This window comes from Miniopterus natalensis, chromosome 15 (assembly GCF_054644295.1).
Source record: "Miniopterus natalensis isolate mMinNat1 chromosome 15, mMinNat1.hap1, whole genome shotgun sequence".
NCBI classification, from domain to species: domain Eukaryota; kingdom Metazoa; phylum Chordata; class Mammalia; order Chiroptera; family Miniopteridae; genus Miniopterus; species Miniopterus natalensis.
Genome location: NC_142095.1, coordinates 41142238 through 41168058, shown reverse-complemented (window position 1 = coordinate 41168058; position 25821 = coordinate 41142238). Strand labels below are relative to the sequence as shown.

The 25821-nt window shown below is 41.0% G+C and overlaps 1 protein-coding gene across 1 annotated transcript in view; it reads left to right on the top strand.

Annotated features, from left to right (window-relative positions):
• Window positions 1–25821, top strand: part of CFAP20DC (CFAP20 domain containing) — a 193137-nt gene that overhangs the window by 127269 nt on the left and 40047 nt on the right. Inside the window, exons 14-15 of the mRNA XM_016205538.2 lie at window positions 11915–12118; window positions 20874–20935. Of these exons, the coding sequence (XP_016061024.2) occupies window positions 11915–12118; window positions 20874–20935 (266 nt within the window). The remainder of the gene's footprint in view (window positions 1–11914; window positions 12119–20873; window positions 20936–25821) is intronic.

Below are 25821 nucleotides of genomic sequence, written 5' to 3'. Positions count from 1 at the left end.
AGCTGATAGGCATTGGTTGTCTCCCCCTCGGAGCTATTATGGATGATGCTGCTATGAACACTCACGTGCAAGTTCTTGTGTGGACATATGTGTTAGTAACTCTTGGTACATACCTAGGAGTAGAATTGCTGGTCCATAAGGAACTTAACATTTAACTTGTGAGAAACTGCCAAACTGTTTTCCAAAATGGCTGTGCCGTCTTATATCCCCACCAGCAATGGGAGTTGGGGCGTCCAGTTCTCCATATCCTGAGCAATACTTCTTATTGTCTGACTTTTTTATTTAAGCCATCCTATGGTATGGTATCTCACTGTGCTTGTGGTTTGCATTTCCCTGATGGCTAAAGATGCTGAGCATCGTTTCATGTGCCTATTAGCCATTTATATATCTCCTTTGGAGAAATGCCCATTCAAATCCTTTGCCTATTTTTAAGTTGGGTTATTTGTCTTTTTACTGTTCAGTTGTAAGAGTTTGGATACAAGTTTCTTGTCAGTTACATGATATACAAATATTTTTTTCCATTCTGTAAATTGTCTTTTCCTTTTTTGATGGTATCCTTTGAAGCACAGAAGTGTTTAATTTTGATGAAGTCAAGTTTGTCTGGTTTTATTATTTCTGTTGTTTGTGCTTTTGGTATTATAAGTAAGATATCCTTGCCTAATCCAAGGTCATGAACATTTACGCCTATGTTTTTTTCTCAGAGTTTTATAGTTTTAGCTCTTAAATTTAGTCCTATGATCCATTTTGAATTAATTTTTATATATGTTTGAAAGTTCAACAACATTGTTTTGCATATGGATATCCAGTTGTGGCAGCAACATTGGTTGAAAGACTTTCTTTTTTTTTATTGAATTGTCTTGCCACCCTTTTTGAAAATCTGTTGACTATACATGTTAGAGTTTATTTCTTGCCTCTCAGTTCTACTCTGTTGATCTGTGTGTGTCTATCCTCATGCAGTAGCACACTCCAGTTTTGTAGTAGGCTTTGCAATCAGGAAGTATGAGTCCTCCAACTTATTCTTTCTTTTCTTGACTGATTTTGCTATGCTGTGTCCCTTGCATTCCATATGAATTTGGGGATCAGCTTGTCAACTTCTGCAAAAAAAAACAACACAAGGCAGCTGGAATCTGGAGAATATTGCCATCTTAATGGTAGTAAGCCTTCCAGTGCATGGGGTTTTTTTTCTGTGCATTTGGGTCTTTAATTTCTTTCAACAATGTTTTGTAGTTTTCATTGTACAAGTCTTGCACTTCTTTTTGTAAAATTTATTCTTAAGTATCTCATTCTTTTTTGATGCTATTGTAAATGGAATTGTTTTCTTAATTTCACTTTTGTCTTGTTCATTGCTAGTGTGTAGTAATACAATTGATTTTTCTATTGATTTTGTATCTTGCTGCCTTGCTGAACATTAGTTCTAACCGTGTTTTTGTGATTCCTTAAGATTTTCTATATATAAGATCATGTTGTTGCAAATATAGTTCTACTTTCTTTCCAATCTGGATCTTTTATTTCTTTTTCTTACCTGATTGCCTCCACAAATGGATTTAATTTGAATGGAAAACTTTTCTTTCTTTCAATATATTTAAGACTTAATACTTTGACTAGTGTGGCCCCAGAACTTACTTCTAACACAGACATGATGAGCTCAGTCGGCAAGGCCTACAAGGATTCTACTGGTATGACTCATAGGAAATGTACTGATGCAAGAAGAAACTGTTGAGAGTTATCCTGGGACTAGAAGTCCATCTGATACTAAAATGAATGCAGGTATGAAATGACCTTGGCTGGCTAGCACTGTAGTCCCTTTATGTAGAGCACTGGCACATGGATGGTGGTTTCTGCCACCTAAGCTGAGTCTCCAAAATAAAGGACTCCAGGTGGTGGGATACAGCTATTCTGCGCCTACTTCTGAGATAAGTAAGAGAATCTCCTCTTCTGTGAACGCCTGTCAGGCCAGACGTCCTCCCAGGTGCTAGAGATACACTGACCAAGACAGATAAGGCCCCTCTCCTCAGGGGGCTTCTCTCTGTTGGTAGATACAGACAATAGCAAGCAAGTGCATAAAATGATTGTAAGCTATGATAAAGGTGCAGGAAGATAAAACCAGGGTGATGTAATGAAGTGGCAGCGTTGGGCAGAATGGTGGCACTTTAGGTGTTATCTAACTGGATAGGTAACATTTGAGTGGAGATGTTAATTTAAGAAGAATCCAGCTATGCAAAGAACCTGAGACTAGTGCTTTCGGTGTCAGGAACAGTGGGTAGAGAGCTCCGGAAATGGATATTTTTGAGGAATAAAGTAGGCCCATTAGCTGGGACGCACGGGCAGGGAGAAAGTAGGAGAGGGTGAGCCAGAGAGTAAGCAGAGCCCAGATCACAGAAGGTGAGGAGGGTGGCCTCAAGCAAGCAGTGGCATTTACATTCAAAAAGTTTCCTCCAGCTGTGTCAAGAATGGATGCAACAGGGCAGAAACAGAAGCGGGGGAGCTGCTGAGGCATCTCTCTGGCCGTTCAGAGTGGAGATGCAGAGAAGTGGCAGATTACTGGCATATCCGAGAGGCAGGACTGACAGGGTATAGGGAAGAGGAAACAGGAGGAATCGAGGATGACATTAGGTTTGGAACTCGAGCAACCAGGCAGATGGATGGTCATGTCATTCACTGGGCTGCGGATCACTGCGGGCAGATCTGAACCGTCCACTTAGCCATTGGAGGTGCTGCAATCAGGAATTGTAAGTGGACACCCCACTGAAAACCTGAGCTCCTGCGATGTGCCAACATGAAGCACCTTCATGACAAAGGAAAATTAAAGGCTCTTTAAAAAAAAAACAAAAGGTACAGGACAACTGTCTTTCTAATCCCATTACAGAAGGGTACTAGTAATTTTTTTAATTTTTTTAATATATCTTGATTGATTTCAGAGAGAGGAAGAGAGATAGAAACATCAGCGATGAGAGAGTCGTCATTGATCAGCTGCCTCCTGCAGGCCCCCAACTGGGGTCAAGCCGGAAACCTGGGCAAGCGCCCTGCCCGGGAATTGAACCTCCATCTCCTGGTTCCTAGGTCCATGCGCAGTCGCTGAGCCACGCCCGACTGGGCGGTGCTAGTAGTTCTTAAGGACTGCTTACTGAAATTGATTTGCTGGCTGCTTGGTAAACTCCTTCCTTGCAATGTTTTATTCATATTTTAATAGAGTTCAGATATTTTTAATTAAGAAAAAAGTTCAGCCCTCTGGGTAATATTGCAACAATTTAGATAGCTGGTAGTTAAAATTTCCATATATATAATTGCATTCAAACAATTTTGAATGAATCATTGTAAACCTACAAATGTCATTATGTGCATCTTTAAACAAACAAACAAAAAAAGTTATATATGACAGGCTTTGTGGCTCCAGAAAAAGTTTGAGCTTATTGAAGAATGGTTATTTTCATAATGAAAGAGTAAGTTCCCAGTTACAGATCTAGGTATTCTCTTTGGGAAAGAAAAAAAAAAAATGTGACTTTTTATAGGAAAAAAATTGTAAAATGATTCATATGTAACTTTTAATTTTCACATTTCCATTTTTTAATCAAAACTGAATTACAGAAGGACACTTTTAAAGATATTCTAGGCCGTGGGATAATGTGAGAAAACATTTTCCATGAATTGCCACGCAGTTTACGCTGGCTTATGAGGAAGGGTGAGTTGTGCTGCCTTCCTGAGGAGCTTGAGCCCAGTGTTGGAGCAGGGCGTATTTAGCATCATATTTTTTAAAAGTAAGAAAACTTTACTCTTCTATGCAATTGGTGCTCTACAAAGTTAGAGAAAAGTGAATGTGTAAATTTTTTTAGGATTTTTAAAGCATTGTTCCATCATATAAAGTTCTGCATTTTCTAGGGAATATAATACTCTTTGTTCAAAGGGAAGCCATCTGTCTGTCTTTGAATTTGCCACTCAAGTGTGCCTTTGCATCTGTCAGTCCAACAATACTCCATGGTTTGAAGAATTCATAATGTCTTCCTGACCCCCGGCTACAGCCCCAACGATACCGCATTGTTGCGAAACACCTGCATGGGGTGAGGTTGCCCCGTGCATTAGACATATGCTCTTTGCCCTGCCCGCCTGTGCAGGTTCACTTAGGGGTGGCTGTCCCTCCTTCAGCAGCTCCCACCGCTGGCACCGCTGGCCTCACCTGCCCTGGGCCACCTGGTGTGCAGCCCTCCCCTTTGCCACCCAGGGCCTGCCCCAAACAGGGCTCTGTGTCATGGATCTTCATTTTCACTCTTCAAAACCGAGAACTCAAGAGCAGTGGGCTCCATGGCTCAGAGCACCAGCTCAGGTCAGACAGGCCTGGATCTGAGCCCTGGTTCGCTGCTTCTTACGTGACCTTGGACACGCTTCTTAACCGCTTTAAGCCTCAGTTACCTTCTCTATAAACTTGGAGAAAAGAATATTTATTCCATAGGGTTGTATTAAATGAGATAGTACATGTAGAACACTCAGCCCATAATCCGACAGGATATTTTCTGCTACCTATCCCTGAGTAGTTAGAGATATAACCAGTATAGCTAGCAGGCTGAAGCAAATGAAACCTTTTCAAAGGCAATAAGACTCCAGAAACCAGTTCTAGGTGCTGTCCAGTAAGTGTGCTGCGTCTCTGTTTATAGTTGAAGCCAGTGCTAATGTCAGAGTGAATTAATGGGTCAGTTCTGCCAGGTTACACGTTGATACTTCCTCAGGAGTACATTGAAGAGAGAAAAATATTTAGAAATAGGACATGCTGTCTCTCCAGTCACTCCCCAGAGGCCGCCCTCCTGTGTGCCTACCATGTTCCCAGAGCGCAGTTGTAGATGGGTAGCTGCAGGGTTGGTAGAGGGAATTGAACTTGGGCAGGACTAGTAGCATTTATTTTATAAACCATAATAATAACCATGGTAAGAATGTTTTGTTTAATAAATTGGACACCAGTTGGTCTACCAATTAATAGGTTTGGAAAAGAGTCTGATATTTGATGTTTTCTCAAAACTGCACTCTTTCCTTTTCTCTGAAAAACAAGGCCATTATCTCAGTTTTATCTGTCTGTGTACTGCTGGGCATATTGCTGAAGCTATAGAATTTGGAGATTAAATAACATTTGTGCTACCAGTAAAAGTATTTGCATTTAGGATAGAAATTTCCCAGGTAGAACTTGCTCCTAGACTTCTGCTTTCTTTTTAAATATTTTTCAACCCAAACGCCTGCTGATGCTACCAAGCGGCTTGTTCCTTTCACTTTCTTTGTACCTAGTGTCTAAGGTCGTTGCTGGCCAAGGCAAAATGTTAAGATAATTTCAAATGGAATTATGGTCCAGAATTTGGCTGATGATATGGAATTGCAGATGTCACCAGGACATTTTGAGATCTCTATTTCTGAGCAGCTAAGTATGCAAGCAATGGGCCAGTTACTCTAATGAGGGGCAGTTTCTCCTCATTCGTTTCAGAAATTGCGGATAGAAAGACTTCACAAAAATTAAGAGACGATCTGAAGTGTGAATCAATGAAAATGCATTCGTCAACACACTCTGACATTCTCTGTCAGTTCTCCAGTGTCCTAATGTCTCCTACTAGTCAGGTGTTATTGAGGAAACCCGCCTTCTTTGGTGTCTTGGTGTCCTGATTTTAAATAGGAGCCAGTCATGCTTGCATCCTTACGTAGCGGGCGCTAGGCTATTTGCTAAACACATTGAGATCGCGGCCTTTGATTAAGAATCTGTGTGTGACTTCAAGGACCTGGGGTACTTGCCCTGTACAGAGTGCCCCTCGCTGTATCTGTGGTCTCCACAAGCGCCTTCCCTGTTCCTGCTTGACAGACAGACGGGGAGCAGAGAGCCTTAGCTTGTCACCTCTAGGGAGTGACGGCGCAGTGTCAAACCCGGGAGTTTGGGCCAGAAAAGCCAGTGGTGGTTTTTTTGGGGCCACACTGGATACCCTCCCGCCCCCAACCCCTGAAATGAAGGCCACTGATCAAATTCTGTGATCGTGTGGCAACTTCACTTCTGTTTCCACGTGGAGCTCTGCAGTGTTTAGTGCGCAGAAGCAGCGCAGGTGTTGGTCGGCCTGTCGTCGCTGTGTCACAGCCAGACTCAAACAGCCCAGGCTCAGGGTTACCATCTTCCCACTCCAGCGCGCCAGCTGGCTTGCCTCTGCTACCTTCATTTCTATGAGAAGTCTCAGAAATTGGTTTCCTCCAGGCTCTTTAAAGAATATTTTAAACTACCTTTTATTAAACGGCTACTGTGCTTGTCCCATGTACAAGGCTATAGTCACCTTGTAGGGGGCATATCCTTGAATATAGTATAAAACCTGTTCAGTTCGATTTTACTAGCTTCCTTCCAGTCTGTGGTTTATTATTAAACTCAGGGAGTATTTTGAATTCAGAAAATAGGTGCTGGAAAAATACAAATTGTTTATCAACTCCCTTTTAGGTTAATAAGAAGAGTTCAGCTATATTTGTCAGAATCCTTGCTGAAAATTAGCATGCCGACTACCAAGGCTAGATGTATGGAGGTATGTTTATTTCTATTTAGGTCACAGATTAAAAGTGTAGTCTATACAAATATAGCATATCAATATAAAAATCTTTTTAAAGAAAAATCCTTTCTTGTCTCCCCCCAAAAAGAGAGACCCACATATATGAGATAAAAAGTTCTCTTTGTAAGGAATTTTGCCACTATTTGGATTTAATTACCCAAGAATTCTCTACCTGAGACATTCTTAAGAGCTCAGTGTGCATAGATAGTGAAGTATGGACTGAGTCAGGGGTTGTGAGTGTCAGGCCTCCAGCGGAAATGTTTGTGAGAGATATCTGGCACTGGAGCTGGGTGAGCCTAGGTCCCACGAATGGCACTGACATAAAACATGATCTACATTCCAACCAGTTGGTTCTCTCTAACAGCCTGACTCCTGATTTATGCCGTGTAAATTCCATCCCTTAAATTTAGCAAAGGTTTTCAAGTTGTACTGTGGCTTGGTCTTTAAGTTTTGATTTACCTCTCTGCCAGGAGAAACACATGCTGAAAGCTACCATATATTGTGAGTGAGTTATGGCCTCAAGTATGTGTCACTTACAGTTCATGCTGTGGTTTCTGTCTTCTCTTCATTCTTATTGTTGGTGGACCTGCATCCCCAGTGAATCAGGACAAACTCTTGTGTGGGGTGCGTAGCTCAGGAGTTGAAACAGGTCTTCATGGAGTGCTAGTTGGCAATGAGTCGCCCTGGAACATGAATTTACCAGCAGTCATTATTTAAAATGTCAGTGTAGAAATTAAACACTGTCTGCAAATAGCAATAGAGAGGACATTAATCTTCAAATTAAATGCCAATTAAAGTTTAAAATTAGCTTCGGAAAATGGACTTCTACTTTTCTTGCTGTCATTCTGGGCTTCAAAAAAACTTCCAAAACTTTCTAATTACAGTTTCAAAACTCTTAATAATAAATACAAACTTAAACTACCAGTGATACTGACTCTCCAACCACATTTACAAAATGTGTTTTTCCCCCACTGAGTCAGTCCAGAGTAAGCACCAATGATTAACAACTAACCACTTTTCAGGAACTCTTTTTTGAGTCCTAGACTTTTATGCTCTCGTTGGTCCTGGAGAAGTATGCATATCGTAAACATATATTTTGATGAAGTTTCACTAACTGAACAAGCCCATGTGACCATCACCCAATCAGAAAAGAGAATACCAGCATCCCAGAAGCTGGCACTTCCCCTTCCTGGCACTGTCCCCTCACAGCCTACCCCTGCCCCCCAAGACTAGCTTCACCAATGTGTACTTTCTTACTTAGCATTTTATTTGTGAGATTCAATATATCACTCATTTCATTGCCTATAGTGTTTCACTGTATGACTCTCACACTATTTGTCCACCCTACTGTTCATGGGCATTTGCGTAGTCTCCATGCGGGCACTGTTAAGATTATCTTTTGGTAGAATCTTAGATTTTTCGTAAGACTTGGGCAGTGAAGCGGTCTTATGAGATTTTGATTAAGCCTCCTTCTGACGCCTTGACTGACCCTGTAAGTGACCTCTCTCTTTTCTGAATGCCAGGCTACTTGGTACATTTCCCTTTCCTCACATCGCCTTTTGTATTCTACTCTGTTATAACGGCCGCCATCCCCTTTGAGTCTTGCTGTAACCTGAAAGGACTCAAAGAGTCAGGGATTGCTTGGCAGACCTTTCACTAAGAGTTTTTGCAACTGGATGTTCCCTATGCGCGGGTGCCGGGCACTGTCACAGTGCAGACCTGGTTTAGAAGGAGAATCTGAGATTTTACAGGCTCCGGAATGAGAAGAGCGACCCAGTTTTCTCCCAATTCTATTCCACTCCCATCCTCGTAGGATAGAATGAGGCCCTTCATCTGATCTTATTAACCCATGGCCATGTCTTGTTTTGGCTTAAGTCTTGTGTCACCCACAGTTCCTATCTGAGGCCCACAAAATTCGGTAAGCCGCTGTTTGATCCATTAAGCTAATCTGTCTTAGAATCTGGAGAAGAGAGATTAGGCGAAGTGCATCCTGTTGAACGGTTGTTTTTGTTTGTTACGTTTTATGATTTTGCAGGATTCGTTATTAGCTTATTAGTTTTCCTTTTAGTCGTTATCGGGGTTCTGTTTAATTATTAATACTATAGCTCATAAGTGCTACCTTATTTTATGCTCATTTCTTGATAGCTCTTATTTGTCCTACTAGACTGTAAGGCCTGTGAGAGCAGGGGCCACATCTTACTTGTGTTAGCACCTTCACTGCCTTAGGCGCCTAAGAAGTCTGAAGAAACAACAGGCTTGAGTGGCTTCACGACGGAAGGGCTTGCCCGGAACCTGAGCACCGCTGAATTACATAGCCCTGAGCCCATCACCTTGCTCCTAAAACACCTGATTGAAAAGTCTCCCCTCTCTCCTACAAGGATATTTTGAGATGAAACTGGGTCATACATAGTATTTTGAGCCTTCCAGAGATAGAATTACATAAAGCACTTTGCCTCTCAGCAGTTGCATAATTTAGTTAGATGACATCTTGTGCTGAAGTCCACTTTAATGTGAAGACTTTATTGCAAGCCTTTTAAAAAACATAATGAATAATTTAGCCTTTCTGGTGATTTCGATATGGTTTAAGAGACTGCAAACCAAGAATGTATCAGGGGACTAAGTTAATTACCTGTCTCTGCCACCAGTTGCTCTCTACTCATGACCCTAGAGAAAGTCACTTCTTTGGCTCAGCTCATTTTTGGCTGCCCCTTCCAGGGTGTTGTCAGAATACATTATTACTGTTGTATGAAATAAAATTATGGAGGCACAGAGTTCTACACAAACTTAGCACCAACAGTTCCTGGCACATAATAGGGTCTCAGTAAGTATTTGTGGAATAAGTTAATGAATCAGCCAATCATCCCATTTGCACCGTACCAGATTACTTCAGTATTCCAGCCTCTCCTTCACCCCTGCCGGTGGTGGAGAGAGTTCACTCCCTCTGAAGGCCACTCACTCCAGTTGTCAGTAAATTGAATTACTATCAAAGCCACTGTGGACTTCTGTGAGGCTTTTTCATTGTCCTGGGCAGTTAGTCCTGCTGTGCTACCTCTTAGACATGTCTCTGTTGTAGCGTTGATCACAGTACATTTTAGAATAACTCTTATGCCTCCCTGTCTAGACTGTGAACTCCACGAAGACAGATGTGTGTCTTAGCATAGTACAGAATGGATGAAAGACTGGGGATGGATGGAGGGGGACAGAGAAAATGGGAGGAAAGAATAATAACAGGGAGCATATGTATTGATTGCCAACTCAGTGGCCTAAGAGGATTGTATTCACCCTAGAAGATGTGTCAGAAACAATCCATTGGGCTTCAGGAAGAAAATTTTTAAACTATTTTCCTCTATTTTTTTTAAGCCTAACCATTTTCATTTCAATTTTTATGTGTTTTTTTTTACTGCACATACTATTTTTATATAGTTGTACATGTGTTTAATTTATAAATACCCATATATTAGAAGGTACACATTCAAACACTTTCTGATAAAAGTACAGATCATAAGTTTGAAGACCCTTAGTTTGTCAGGTACTATGCTAAGCATTTGATAGACAATATTTTATTTAGCCCACCAAAAATTCCATGAGTATATATATGGTTCCATTTTGCAGGTGAAGAAACTAGGCACAGGGGGTTAGGTGATTTGCCCAATCGTGTACAGTTGGTAAATGTAAAACTAGGGCCCAGGCTGGGTCTGTCTGGCTTAACCACTGCCCTGTTCTCTCTTGTTTTTCCATCCTAGCACCTGGGGTGTACCTCAGGCTAAGTATAGGCTTGTGGATTAAATAAATAAATTGAATGGATGGCCTACTCATACTACATATTAAGGTTTTTCTTAAGAAAAATTGTAAAAATGAAAATAAAATTTTCTTTTACATTGTAAAAACATGCACTGGCCATGACAAGCCCAAGTCACATACCTACTTGACACATTAGAACATTTCCTTCCATTTCTTGACAGAAGGACAAGTCACTTGATCACTGTTGAGCCCAAAGTCAAGTGACATCTTACATTCCCACCAGCAGCGCTGGGGGATTCCAGTTTCTGCATGCGCTCGCCGACACTGGTTATCGTATTATAACAATCCTAGTGCATGTGAAGTGGTATCTCATTGTGGTGTTGGTCTGTATTTCACTAATGACAGTGATGCTGAGCATCTCTTCTTGTGTTTATTGCTCCCCCAACTATTTCTTTTAAATTTGGATTATTTCTATTTCCCTTTTTTCTTTTCAGTGTTTTTCATTGGAATATAAATTTTGTTCACCTTCTCATGATGTCTGTTTTGTCCCAAGAACTCTCAAGGCATATTAAATACTCATGAGCTCTCCTATTAGAGACTGCATGGCCTGGGTGTAAATCAGAATGCTCATATACGATGCTAACACTTTAGCAATGTTGAAATTAACATTTGTTATCAAATTCGGTTTGGGCCAGAAAGAAAGCAAAGGTTTTAAAAATTCCACATGTCAATTCCTTCCTTGTACAGTGAAAGAAAGTTTACATTAGCCTCTAAAGATTTGTAGCACGATTCTTTAAAGAATAAATGTGCCTGACAGATTGCATGTGTAGTAAAGTCCGTGTCAATAAGAGTGTTTATTGTAGCTGTGAGGTCTTTCTGGCTTTCATACCTCACATGTTCCCATCTTAAGGTCAAATTTTATTTTATGGCTTTTATCAGCATTAGTCATGCTCGATCTTACTGTATGTTGAATGTATTTGCTCATAATTTTGACAAAGATGAAACTCATCAATTTTCTTGTACGGTGGGCATTTTAATGGGAAGTGATTTTTCTTTTTTTTTTTAAAAAACTGCTTTAAGTTTTTGTTTACTTACTCCTCAAATGCTGGCTGAGCATCACCCAGGGACAGTACAGTGGGCGTAAGACAGTCTTTGCAGCGCTCAGAGACCGCCTGTGAAGGCCAAGCCCAGCAATAACTGCAGTTGTGATCGATGCTAAAAACGAACACTTTAAGCCTCTATGTGAGCCCGTAATGTGGAAGAGCTGCCCCAGTGTGTGGTTATCAGAAAAGGCTTCCACAAGGTAGTAACATAATTTGAGACCGAAAAAACACCTCGGAGTTAGACTGCGGACGGGGCCCGGTGGACGCGCACGGACACAGGCTCCAAGGCGGGCGTGAGCTTGATGCGTTAGGGAATCTTCGTGAAGCACACAGTGTGGCCGACACGTCAGGAGCAGAGACAAGGCGAGGCAGGAGGGCAGGCATGCTCTGAAGGCATGTTGAGGGGGTGGCCTCTGCCACTGGGGAGCCACCTAAGGGGTGAGGCTGCAGCATTTGATGGTATCCTGTAAAATTCAGAAAGGCCGTGACCTTTGCTCTGTCACTTTTTGCTCCCTTGGTCAGGAATATGACTGGAGAAACTATCAGTCCAGCCAGATGAGTGAATCCGAGTTGCAAATGCTGGCCAGCCTGCGGCGCCAACAGAGCGAAGATCTGGAGGACACCGGGGCTTCCCGTGGCCTGAGCGCATCCCAGGTCGACAACTGTAATGTCAGCATGAGTACCAGCAGCGACGACACCACCACCTGGAACTCCTGCCTGCCACCTGTGAGTCCGGGGCTTTGTGTTTCCGTTGACGGCCTTGCCTGGGAAAACCAGGGCCAACCCGAGCACACTCCCTGTGAGAAGTGCTCAGAGCTCAGTCTGAAAGAGCCTTTTAGGTGCGGAGGCATTGATTTTTCTTAAATTGTCTTAGCGAACCTCAGATAATGTATGTTCATTGTGTGTTGATGTATAAAACCATACATCGAAAGAAAAAAAGAGAAACTAATTTAACTATAGATTCTATGTATCCCATTGCATCCCCAGCTTCTCATACAGGCCCTGGCACATAGGAGGGGTTGATATTTATTAAATGAATGAAGAGAGGAAGAGACTAAATATTCTAAATATTGCTTGGATACAAGTCAGAAAAGGCCCTTCTGTAGAATCCCTGTGCCTACGGCCATGATTGGCACTGCAGATGCTTCAGGGCTTATATTTATAAGCTCATACAGGTAGAGCACTTTTAATATGTCCCCGCATCCTCACAGGGATGGCAGAGGAGTTGGAGCAGGTCCCAGTCTTCCTGTTTTTTGGGTGAAGGAACAAAATCCTGGGCCCACCCTTCCACACCTGGTCGGCGTTGGACCCCAGAGCAGAGCCCAGGGTTTTGACTCAGTCCATTCTCCACAGTACTGTCCTCGAGGATCTTCTGTCTTAATGGAAACACAGGGCAGAAGCTTCGACAAAACAGTCCTGTACAGCACAAGAAATACTGTGAGGCAGAAGAATAAAATCATTTTTATAACAACGGTTATTAAGCACCTAGAGACAGTTTAAGACCTGACTAGTCATGAGGAACATTTACACATAAGGCTACGTTCAACATCAGATCAAACATATCAAAATACACTTTCGTCCAACAGTAAATGTAACTCTTTTACCAGAAGCTTTTGAAAGGAAATATAAAATTGTGTAACTTTGATTCATTTCATATTTACATAATGTATTAAAATATATAAAGATTGAGTTCAAGTGTAGTTGACAGTGGATAACTTATGTATCAAGTATTTCATTAAATATTTATTAATTTTACAGTTTTCTTTTTGAATTTTAAAGCCAGTTTTTTTCCAGTTTTCCAGATTTACATCTTGGTAAATCTTGAAAATCTCAGAGGCCCTGGCACTAGGCCTGGCAGGTGTTACCTAACTTCCTCCTTACTGCTGTCCCGTGTGGTGAGCACTGGTGCGTTCCCATTTTCTGGTGAGAAAATGGAGGCCCTGAGTACAGTGATTCAGGACTAGTGTGGCCTGACGCCTGAGCCTGAGCTCCTGACCACTGCGATCCGGTGACTTCTCCATGCATGACTCAGTTGTCAAATGAGTGCTACCAGAGTCCGGCAGAAGGAGATTTCTGCTCCAGAAAGAACTTGCAGGTCTTCATGGAGGAGGGATTCAAACTGGCTCTAAGGAGGCATGTGTGGTAGGGAGAGGTGCTGCTCAGTCTTCATTAGTGTTCTTTCTCTTCCCCTCACCCACCCTGCCGGTTTCTCTTGCCTTAATTGTGCTCTCATTAAATGGAATGGCCAAGCATGCATAATGCCTGGAGCAGCCTTAGTGCCAAAGAGTATCTACCCCCCTAGCAAAAACTGGTTACTCAGAGTATCCTAACAGCCAGAGCTAAAAACATCAGCGTAAGCTGCAGATTTTTGCCAACGCTGTTTACAATGGAACTGAAACATTGCCTTTCTTATAAAATATCCCTCAGCAGGCATTTAAACCAAAAGAAAGAAAGAACAGTGGCCTCCTGAACAAGCTCATTCTGTCACAGAGTAGCTCGGAGACTAGCATTATAAAGGGCAAGCTGAGGAATGATGATTTATGGACTGAAAGGCTGACCTCTTGGTTGCCCTGGATACAGTGTTCTCATCACTGGCCTGTCTGGCAAGGACTGAAGTCCTCATGCATGACAACCACTCCTCTCAGCCACAGACGTCATTGATAAGGAACTTAATAACCTCTCTATTTGACCAAATGAGAAATTGAAAACAGTCTATTTCTTAGACAGAGAAAATAATTGAAAAGCCTAGCTTTGGTATTCATAAGATATGTTTATTACGGCATCAAGTTCAGTCTATTTCGATACTGGAGCGGTCACCAAATGGAAAATTGCATTCCTTAATGAACGCGTGCACCTTGTTGTCCTAGAGAGTCTAAATAGAGCAGCTTACAAGGACCGCTGTGGGCTTGCTGAGAGCTCACGCCTTTCTCTCTAGAAGCTGTACAGGGGCCGTGAAAAAGAAACAAGAAAAGAACTCACAACTTATCACAATAATATCCCACTTTTCTTGTAGCTCGGTGATGGTGCCACCGTCCATGCTGGCGCTCAGACCAGAAATTTGGAAGACATTTCCCACTCCTTCATTGTCCATGCCCAACTGGTCTCCACGTCCTGAGTGTCCTCTCTTCCTTTTACCTCCTAACCCTCCCTACATGTACCATAACCTTGGCACTTTAAATAACCTTGGAGTTTATGCAGATCCTTTCAACAGCCTCTGTACCTCCAGTGCAAGCAATAGCCTGATGGGTAGGAGCATCTACTCTGAAGTCAGATTGCCAAGGCTCACATCCAGGCTATGACCTTGGAAAAGCACTTGGCACTGTATCTAAGACATAATAAGCATTTAATAAGTTAACATTAGTGGTCATTTTCATTATCATTATTATTAACATTAGTGATCTTTCTAAAGCCCAAACCTGATTTTATCTCTTCCCTACATAAAGCCCTTTCATAACCCCCTGTTCCCTCTTTAGTGTGACCTACAGGGCCCCCGATGATCTGAGAGCTGCCCCCCTCTGATCTCCTCTCTCACTGCTCCCCACCTTTCACTCCATGCTTTAGTCCCAGTTGTGATTCCCTAAATGCACTCTACACATATCCTTGTACCTTGTACCTGTTTATCCTACAAGACTTGGCTCCACAGTCTTCTGAAGCCCTTCTCCGGGCCTCACTGTGAGATACATACTTTCTTTTCCTTTCTGCCACTAGAGCCAGGAATCTCTCTATGATGGCTCTCCACAACCTAGCTCATCTTTCTCATGTTAATTCATTTCACATTTTGTTTTGAGCGGTACAGCATGCTGTGGACCATGCTGGGGATACAAATAAAGCTTTACCCAGCCTTGAGATGTTTACCAAATTGGAGGGAAGCAGAGAGTCCAGCTCACTGTCCGTCAGGGTAGTGAGTGATGATAGAGTAAAGAGTTCTGGGAACAAGCGAGAGGCACCATTAATTCTACCTGTTGGTTTCAGAGATGCTTCACAGAAACAGGTACAGCTAAACCAGAGTTTAAGAATGAGTGCAGCCCTGGCCAGTGTGGCTCAGTGGTTAGAACTTTGGCCTGAGCACCAAAGGGTCAAGGGTTAGATTCCCGGTCAAGGGCACGTACCTGGGTTGCAGGTTCGATCCCCTCGTGTGGGAGGCAACCAATTCAATGTGTGTCTCTCCTATCAATGGAAAAAATATCCTTGGGTGAGAATTAACATAAATTAATTAATTAACTAATTAATTTTTTTTAAAACAGAGTGAGTGCAAACTCACCATGTAGAAAGGGAGAGAAGGGAATTCCAAGTTTGCAAAGCGACAGAAGTAAATCTGTGGAGGTGAGGGTGGAGCCTCTCCTTCAACAAGGTAACCCATCACCTTGAACCAGACTTGAAATGAGCTTTCTCTTGTCTCAACATCACCACCCACCTGCCACCCAACATGCACACAGAACTAAGCGCTCCGCTCTGGCTGCACCGCGAGCTCGCCCTGCCTCTCTGGGAGCATGTCAGTCATGCCGCCGCTCCTGCTCCCCCTGTGCCTGGGGACCCCCCATCCCCTTCTCCTCAGCACCCCTTGTGGCCCAACTCCGACGCCACTGCTTCACGAAGCCCTTCCGACCCTCGGCCACCCTGCCCAGAATTACCTCCTCCTTCTCTGGGTTCCTGCCACCTCCGGGCTCAGTGACAGCACCTACATCAGGGAGCCATCATTCCGAGCATCCCCCAGACCCGGCCGGGAGCTCCGTGCAGGCAGGACCACACTGAGCGTGAGCCTGGCTCAGGGTCACACTCGGTCCCTGCTGGTTGTTAGTCACTGGTTGAATATTCAATCAATAGTATTAAAAGATTGCTTTTTTTACCCTAAAATAAGGCAGTGTTATCAAATTTTCAAAATAAGTATGAGCTTTTCTTTGCTTAAATAAATCCTGAATGATGCAGGTAGTATTTTACATTCCAGATTTGACAAATGGGTATTATATATACACATAAAGGAAAAAAGCTCCCTCTGGACAGGGCTTAATGACCAATAGTTTAAGAAGGAGATTTAGTCTGGTCACATTCTGTTTAGCATCTTTACGTAAGGACTTCACACACGGTGCAGTCTGGAACCAGAAAGCCCACAGGGTAAAATGAAGTCTTAGCAAATTCTATTGTGTTTACTCAGCTTCCCTCAGCCTCTGTACAGTTCAGAGCAATATGTACTGTTTAAAAGGCGTTTAGATGTAGTAAATTAGTCATTTAAAAGTGTAGTTAAATGTAATCTTATTTCTCATAGCAGATTGACTTTGGTTGGCATCTCATGCTAAATAAATCAAGCCTGCTGAGAAATCTACTGGCCTTTGACAGATAAATTTTTCAAAGTTTCTTAGAACCAAATTCAGTTAAAACAATACTTTACAACTACAGGTAATCAGTTTTGGAGGGTTTCTGTTAGGAGTAGTCCTCATGAGATTTAGTCATAAACTGGGCCCCAGGCAAGCATTGGGAGGGGAACTAGGAGTTGGTTACAATGGGAGTTTTAAGTGAATTTTATTTTGGTGAGGGATTTTGATTGACAGTAGAACAAAACCATATCGTGTGTGTATGTGTGTGTGTGTTTCTTTTTAAGAAAAAGGATAGTTATTAATGGAGACAGCTTCATGTGGTGACCAAAATATAGACTCTGCATCAGCCAACCTGGGCTCATACCCAGCTCTGCCATTTACTGGCACAATCACCTTTACAATGGGAATGATACAGAGCCTTCCTCAGACTGGCACAGTGAAAACTGAATGAGAGCATGGAATGCATGTGTCCTGCACCTAATAGAGGTAGCTCAGGCTAACTATACTCTGATGCTCCCCAAAGTGATTCTTCTCAAAGGGCCACTTGTGTGAGCAGAAATGATTTCTAGGCCATCTCCCTTTTTTATGACCACTGAGGGCTATAAGGGTGGGCAGAGGTTCTGTTGTTCTACTTGTACTGTGAGCTTAACCATTAGAATCCAGACAGGCCCCCTCAGACCTTTACAAATAAATTATTTCATTATTTAGTATGTCTCTGTCCCATCTCTAACCTAGATTCCAGAAAAGCCTGCCTCACATGCATCCTGCCCTGTAAGCAGATGCCCCAAAGCCACCATTCCTTTGAGTTAGAAATTCCCATAACCTAAAAAAAAAAACAAAAATAAAAAAAAAAAGAAATTCCCATAACCTAACACCAAGTACATTAGTCCCTCAGCTGGTGTAAAAATGAAGAAACTCATCGCATGCAGCCATCAAATGGCACATTGCAGAGCATATTTGGAAGAAAACGAGGCAAAATGCAGTTAATAAAATTGCAAGCATATGGTGAGGTTCTCAGACAAGTTATTTACGGTCTTGATTAATCTTGCAACATTTTTGCCATTTTTATAGGTTTTTACATAACAACATGAAAATATTTTCTTTACCTTTTAACATGACAGGATTATCTTATCTCCTGTTCTTTTAGTTAGCCTTTCCTTCTCTCCCTCACCCCCAAATTTCTAGCTGCTTGATCGTGGAAAAGCAAAAATTCTTTTGTGCTCAGTGGTAGTTAATTTTATGTGACTGCCGGTTTTCCTGACACTAGTGCAAAGCAACAGCGCCACCAAAAGGACGAGGTCCCGAGTTTCTTGGATCCCTTCCATTTCTTTGCCCATCAGCATATCAGCATTTTACATGATGACTGCTGGCTGCTGTGTGTCCGATATATAATATATAATACATTGGCGTTTCAGGCCCTCATAGGTCTCAATGTGTTCTGATCTACAGATTCATTAACTTCTCAGCTGTCTTTAGGTGTAATGAGTTTTCTTTTAATTCTCCCAAACTAAAAAGGTAAGTAGTTGATTGTGCTAAGCTGCCGGACGTCTTGTGCCACAATAGAAGTGATACACGAAAACTGACATTAGAGTCAGTGCAGTATCTGAGCCGTCGGGAGAAAATACTGAAACGTGCGAGACGTTCATGTTCAGTGACTTTGAAAGTCACCTTGTGAAATAAACTTTCCTCATCCTCAAAGTATTGTCTATTACATCTTATATTTGTCCCAAATTTAGCAATGTAGCAAAACTTATTTTCTTTAAATATAGAGTAGCATATCATAAGAATGAAATCAAGTGAATTTAATTTATGGTAAGGAGGTAATCTTATATATTTCAAATAAATGTATTTCAGAACCACTTCTTTTTTTTTCCTGGTGTAAACTGAACTGAGTTTGGCATATTTGTTATTCAAAAATTTAGATATTTGGCACTCCAGGTGAACCCCAGCTGGATTAAGGACCATACTCTAGTGGTTTGAGGGTAGGCTGAGGTCAGACGGCCTCGTTTCAAATGATGGCTCCACTGTTTCCTGGCTGGCATGCCCCCCAGCTTCGTGCAGCCTCACTGGCACCTTCCCCAACTGGGCCGTTAGCAGTGGGGCTGATACGTCCATCTGTAGCCGCTACGTGTGTAAGTCAGAATGCTCTGCCATGCTGTGCTGTTATTAAGTTGGTCATTGAATAAAATATTTTTGAGTAACAACTTGGTCATTAGTTTTCAGTAGTACAAATTAAGGAATCAGCTATTCAGACCAACTTACATTGCCTGCAGTTATTTCAAGTGAATATTTTTGTTTGCCTTTCTATCTATTCATGCCTATAATCCTTACTACTTTGAAACGTTCCCAGTGGTTTTTTGTTTTGGTTTTTTTTTTTGGTCTTCTAACACTTAAAAATCATTATAAGTGGGAATCTTTTATTAATTATGTTAATAATTATTCCATGTATCACTGGATCTATTTGATATAAACATGAGCAGGCATGGAAAGGGCCACGCTGTGCAGCCTGAGTGACAGCTGCATCGCAAACGAGATAGGATTCTGTAGCCATCTCTGGTCTCCAGAGCACGGAGTAAGGCATTTGAAATAAGGGAGTAGAATTAATGTATAAAATTAAGCAAATAGAAATCTGGCTGAATATGAGGACTGTGATGCTTAGAGAGTTATGGAAGTGCCTCTGAAAGTAATAGGCAGAGGTCCACTCGCTGGAGGCCCGAGTCCGGCTGAACTCTGGAATACCAGGCTTTATCGAGAGGATCTCTGCCCCAGTGTGAGTTGGTCTAGAGAACCTGTTAGGCACTTCGCGTGCTAATCCTTTTTTGCTGCGAAATAATAAAGCCTAAGTCATAGAACTAAGTTTCACTTGCAAATTGCTAAAGGCCTTATTTCTCTAGTGAGATCAAATACGTCTTATGACATGCTTTTCCTCCCACTGGTCTCCCGGTGGTTTCTTATTACTGAAATGGTGATGCATTGATATTGGTTCAATTACCAAAGTATCTGAGCACATTTAAATTCATGGTGCATCACGGAGAGTCCTGCTAAGTGGCTGTGATCATCATATCGGGTGTTTGATTTAAATTAAAGGAACACTTCCAAGACATTATTTATAGAGGAAGAATTCCCATCACCCATGTCATTAATATTTTAGGACCCATTAAAATAAGGAATATGTGGAAAATAAGCAATGTATGCTCTATATGTACAGGCACCATGGCCACAGAGTTTTTCTCGGTTGGTGTCAGTGCTATGGGGTCATGTTATGGGTGAGAAACATTAACGCCCCCCACTGGGTAAGGAACTAACTGCAGCGCCTTAAGTGCATTTCAAAAATATATACCAAATTCTAGCTCATAATAAAATGAGAATGTTAAAAATTATTTTCATATTCAATCACATGGTCGTTAATCACAAAGGAAAAATACTTTGAGCTGATGTTAGAAAGCAGGATTTGTATGAGGCCTAAGGGAATTTTTTCCTATCTAGAACAAATGAAAAACATCAAATTCCAATGGAGGCAAGTTAAGCCTTACATGGGATGTGGTTGTTTTGAAATAGACAGTAACTTCAAGGTTTCTTGTTGAGGGGGGCGATTGAGATTCCACATTTTTGTTGGGTATTGGCATCGCCTTTTTCAGCTCATTGATTGATGCTTGAGGTTTTATTATATACACTTGGGGAAAATGACCACCTTGATCTAAGATTTACATGTGTAATTCCATTAATGAAGGCGGAAGTTCTCCTTGCAAACTGAGCAACGCTGAGATATAAATATATATTCTACATGCCCCATCTCTAGGTTATTGCCTGTACTTGCTATGCAGCATTAATTCAACAAGATATCTTGTTTTGTTTTGCTGTATCTGGGAACATCAACCAATGTTAACAACATAAAGTCCCGAGAGGAGGAAGATTCCTCCAGGATCTTTGATTACACCAGCGATGCCCTCTCGTCCAGTGACCAGCCGTTAAAATGACCTGTGTTTTCTGATAAACGTCACCTTGTTACTAGCTTGATCTCCCAAACAGCCTTCAACCCTTCTATAAAATAAGCTAGCCCCTTCTTGCAGATTGCTTCTCAGGGGGAAATTGCAGTGAGAGTGCCAGTGAGAGTATATGTAAAGCACATGATGCTGATTAGTGACTCACAGATGTTTTGTCTCTTACAGCCTGTCAACCAAGGTCGGCACTATCAGAAAGAAATGAACCCACCTTCTCCCTCTGACCCCCGGTAAGAATCATTAATAATCTAAATTCCTTGTTCAAAGATTCATTAGAAGGTTATGCATTTTTCTTGGTTTCATGAAATTGTTTTTTCAAAACATCCAAAGAACTTTCCCAAGTTATTTCTCTTTTTTAGAAGTCTTAGTTCAGTCTACTTTTCTTATTCAGACTGTGGTGTAGTGGTTAACAACATCTTACCTGCGTTTAACTAGCACCCCTGCCTTTTACCAACTGTGGGACATTGGGCAAGTCATCTAACTCACTGTCAGGCATCATAATTTCCTCATAGTGTTTTGGGGAGAGTCAAGTGAATGAATACATGAAAAATTCTTAGCACAGTTCCTGGCACATAGCAAGCTTTCTTTAAGTATTAATTTATTCATTATTACTCTATTTGCTTATATAGAGTTTTAATAGGTATTTGATGTTTAGTACATTTTAGGCATAAATCTTTTTTATCTTACCTGGCACCTTTAAATTTATCAAAATAGCTTTACAAGTTTAAGTGGCTGTTCTCTTCTTTTGTCATGTCAGAATTTCATAATCTCAAAATTATTTCATTATTCTAAAAATGTCATGACATATGAGTCATTTGTCGATATAGAAAAACCTCATTATTTCAGGCTCATTAGGGACAAGGAAATCTGAATTTCAGTTTCAAAATACATGTAGTATACGGCTTTCTAATAAATAGCTAAATAAGCTAGTGTTTCTATATAAATCAGTATTACTTTATTACTATTTATTGTATATTAGGAATTTATTAAAAATCAGCCCATCTTGAGCTTCACACACAAGGTCTTAGTTATTTATAATGCATCTCTTATCCAAATGCATCTTATTATCAAGCTCTTTCACCTGTACTGTGGTTTGTCCCATGGGATGGGCCAGAACACCGACCATAGCACATCGCTCTGGCTCCCAGGTATCTACTACAGAGTGTCTGAGTTAGACTCATTGATTGCATGTATCAAAAACAACTTAGCTAATATTAAAAGAGACAGACAGACATACAGACAGGAGAGATTTGTGCAATAAGAATATAGGCTATCTTCTGGCACCCAAAGGCAACCAGTTCTCAGGAGGAGCCTGAAACTTGCACCCTCCAGTCGGTGTCATTCCTCCCTGAGCACCAGCTTTCTCTGCTTCCCAGTCACACGGCTGTCTGACAGCTCTTGAGTTTACATATTACAATTCAAAATACATGCTGAAGCTGGCAGGCTAGGAGAATGTGATGGATGTAGCTTGGGCCAAGTAACCACTTCTGGTCTGATCAGCAATGAGCGGCAAATCAGAGGCATGCAAAGCTCACATGGCTGCCAGGGGACCACCCACAGTTTACAGAATATTCATGACATAGGTAGAGTAAAATTCAGTGATCTCTTCTAAGCATTCCTGGTCTATACACTTGATCTGGTCATTTTTTCATGTTATCTAGTAGGGGGAATTTTCACTACCATAAATAAATACAATAATAGGTTCAAAAGTGAGATTGTAATTCTAGTATATGTAAAAGGTGTTTTAACATAGTGAAAATCAGTTATCCCTTGATATGTGAATATGTCCCCTGCAATCATGCAGCTCATCTAGATTTGACTAACAAACTCTTCTTCTATATATGAGTAAACTTTCAAGGTAACTGGAAATCCAACTTAGGTCCAAATTATAACAAAGTCACAATTTGCAGTCTGAACAAATGAAAGTGATAATAAAACATATTAAAAAGTAGAACCTTTTGTTTCAGTAAAAGGAGAAAAGGACCCTAATTCTCATCCTAATTCTGCTGCCAACCCAGTAAATGATCTCAGACAAGCCTCTCAATCTGTCCAGTCCTGGTCTAATAATACGAACACTCTCATGTGTCATAGAAAGGATTTGAGTTACATGCTTTTGGAAGTCATTCCAAGCTTTAGATTCTATGACTTCGATGACACTCATTATACATGTTACATATGAAAACCAATTCCACTATTGAAGGGAACACTACCCTACACAGAATTAATTAATACTTAGATGTGGTAGTATGTGACTTTAAATATCTCATTTAAAATTTAATTCTCAAAGATAGAATATAAGAAAATTCACTAACTAGATAGTATATTTTTATTTAACCAATTAAATGTTCATTCATTTAAGAAAAATTAATTTACATTTTTACATGATAAAATTAAAATCCGAATTCTAGAGCAGTACATAAAATGCCATTGATCCCATTTGCCAGCAGGTTATCCACCAGTTCTCTGGAACAGTATTATATAGCTGTTCAGGAAACCTGAAGATTGCATTGCTTGGCTCTTGGCTCATAAATTCAGCAGCTTGGAGAACTGGCAGAAAGGCATTATTAGGCCATAAATAAAAAAGATGATAAAATTACGAGGTCAGCGTAGATCATCATATAAAATGGGATAAATTGAATCATGTAATACACATAATGTAATAAAATTGAAAGCTATGATTCTTCTTAAGATTTGTATTTGTTATATTTCTTACAAATAGTATACCTTGTTTTAGACTCTAAAATACAAAACTTTAAAATTAAATTTTAAAGTTAAAAGATACTGATAATGAAGATGAGAAAAAATATTTTAAAATGAAAAGATAAGTCTCTAAGTCTGCCTCCGGATAAACAAGCACCTAACCTGAATCTTGGACTGAAAGTTCAGCGCACAGAGGCCCTGAACAAAAATGAAAAGCAGGGGGCTCTGATCCCTGAGTTAAGTGTGGCTGTGATCACAGCAATGCAAGCCAGATGGTGACGGGGACTCGAGCACGTGCAGGTCCGTCGAGAGGAGAGCAGACGATGCCTTTGGGAGCTAAAATGGCCATGTTAGCTTCGGTGAAATATCTGCACTACCCAGAGACCTAAGATTTTTAAAGTATATAACTCATAACCCACATCCATACTTATTGAGAGTCAACTTTCAATTAGCTTCATTAATGTAACAGAACAACCATATCCCCAAAGTCTTTCATTTACATTTTATTCCGAAAAGATTTTTATTTCTCAAACATGATTAACTTCATAGTTTTCTGCATTTATGATTAAAGTTACAGATAGTGTGCATCCACAAAGCAGGCAAATTTGGGTTTTGGAGAGTTGACTAGGATGAAAATAGCTAAAACTCTGCATATATTCATACATTGTTTTCCTCGGAGTAAAAGAATTCACTTACACTCAGGGTGGTGTGCTTGCCGCTGGGTAGAGGTGAGACCCAAAGGTAACCGCTGCCTGAGTGTTTACAGTCAAGGAATTGAAATACTCAGGGTTCGCCTCATCATAATCCCTCGCGTGTCTAGATTTCCAGCAAAGCCCTTTCCCCCTGCATTGTGAGGCATGCGTGTGATATTTCCCACTGTTTTTTCCTGACGTACTGACTGACATTTAGGCAGCATCTCAAATGCTGGGCCCTTGCCTCCCGTGTCCACCCACATTGCCTTTTGGGGCGCCGACAGCCTCAATGACAAGGTGCAGAAATGGCTAACATCATCTAATACAATTTAGAGGAGTGCTGGGTAGGAGGAGACAATTTCACAGTTCATTCATGTCGAGAAGTGTTTTCTAGCAGGTGAACTCACTGCCAGATGGAGCAAAATGGATGCTGTTTGCAGCCTTAAGTCATTTATTTTGAAAGGCCTTCTCTTGGTTTGTGGGGTTTAGAGCTGTCCTTTAGGCACATCTATGTTTGTGTTTATGTAGATTCTTCAGAACAGCTCAAGGTATTTTTACTCAGAAGTGGGTTTTTATAAAATAAGCTGTGATTACTTTCTAGTTGTCTGTTTATATGGATGGAGTCAATAACTAATCTTTCGAATGATGACTATACTTGCTATTTCTACAACTCATTGGAAAATTAGGGGGAAGAGGGAAGGTAGTCTAAGGCTCTGTAGGGTTCTAAATATTCATGGAAATAATATAAAAGATAATTCCGGAATGCCCAGTAATGAATGGCATGGTTTTCTAAAGTGTTTGCTTTATGATTTATCATCTATCTGTATTTTTTTTAATGTCAGTGCAGATTGTGTTAGGGCTTAATCCTTTGCAGCTTTACCACATGTTTTGTGATATAAATGTACTTATAACTATAATTATCTGATAAAGCCCTGCAGACTTAGACAGATGATTAATAGCCGCTGACCTCAGCTCCCGCTGGCTCAGCTGGCCTGGCTGAGGCAAGCTGGCCTGTCATCATAACCTACCAGCGCTGCTCTGGATTGATCACAGCGGCTTCATTTTTCTTTTCTCTCCAGTTGTCGGGACTCAGCCTGATGGGCTTCTCCTCTAGGGCTTACGTTTTTGTCCCACCAACACAAATGAGAGGAATGTATAAGTAAATGAAATGAAATACAGAAATTGCATGTCCTGTTTCTCTTCAAATGATTAAAGTTGGATCATTTTAAAACAAGTTGGGTTTTTAACAAATATTTCTCCTTCAGAACAAAACACAACATGGAAGTTCCTGATTAACTGTGATAGATGATATAGATAGATAGATAGATAGATAGATAGATAGATAGATAGATAGATGATAGATAGATAGATAGATAGATAGATAGATAGATAGATAGATAGATAGATAGATTATAGATAGATGATGATATAGATACATAGATAGATAGATGATAGATGATAGATAGATGATAGATAGATAGATAGATAGATAGATAGATAGATAGATAGATAGATGATAGATAGATAGATAGATAGATAGATAGATAGATAGATAGATAGATATAGATAGAGATAGCCAGAGAGACAAAGCCTGTGGTGCTGGGTCCCTTTTAAACTCAAGTGACTCCATGCACCTCCTGCTCCCAGAGGGGTCTGCCGTCCACTGGTCTAACCTTTCCAACAGGCTTTGAAAACTCCTGGTACAAAGAGATTCAGCTGCGCCC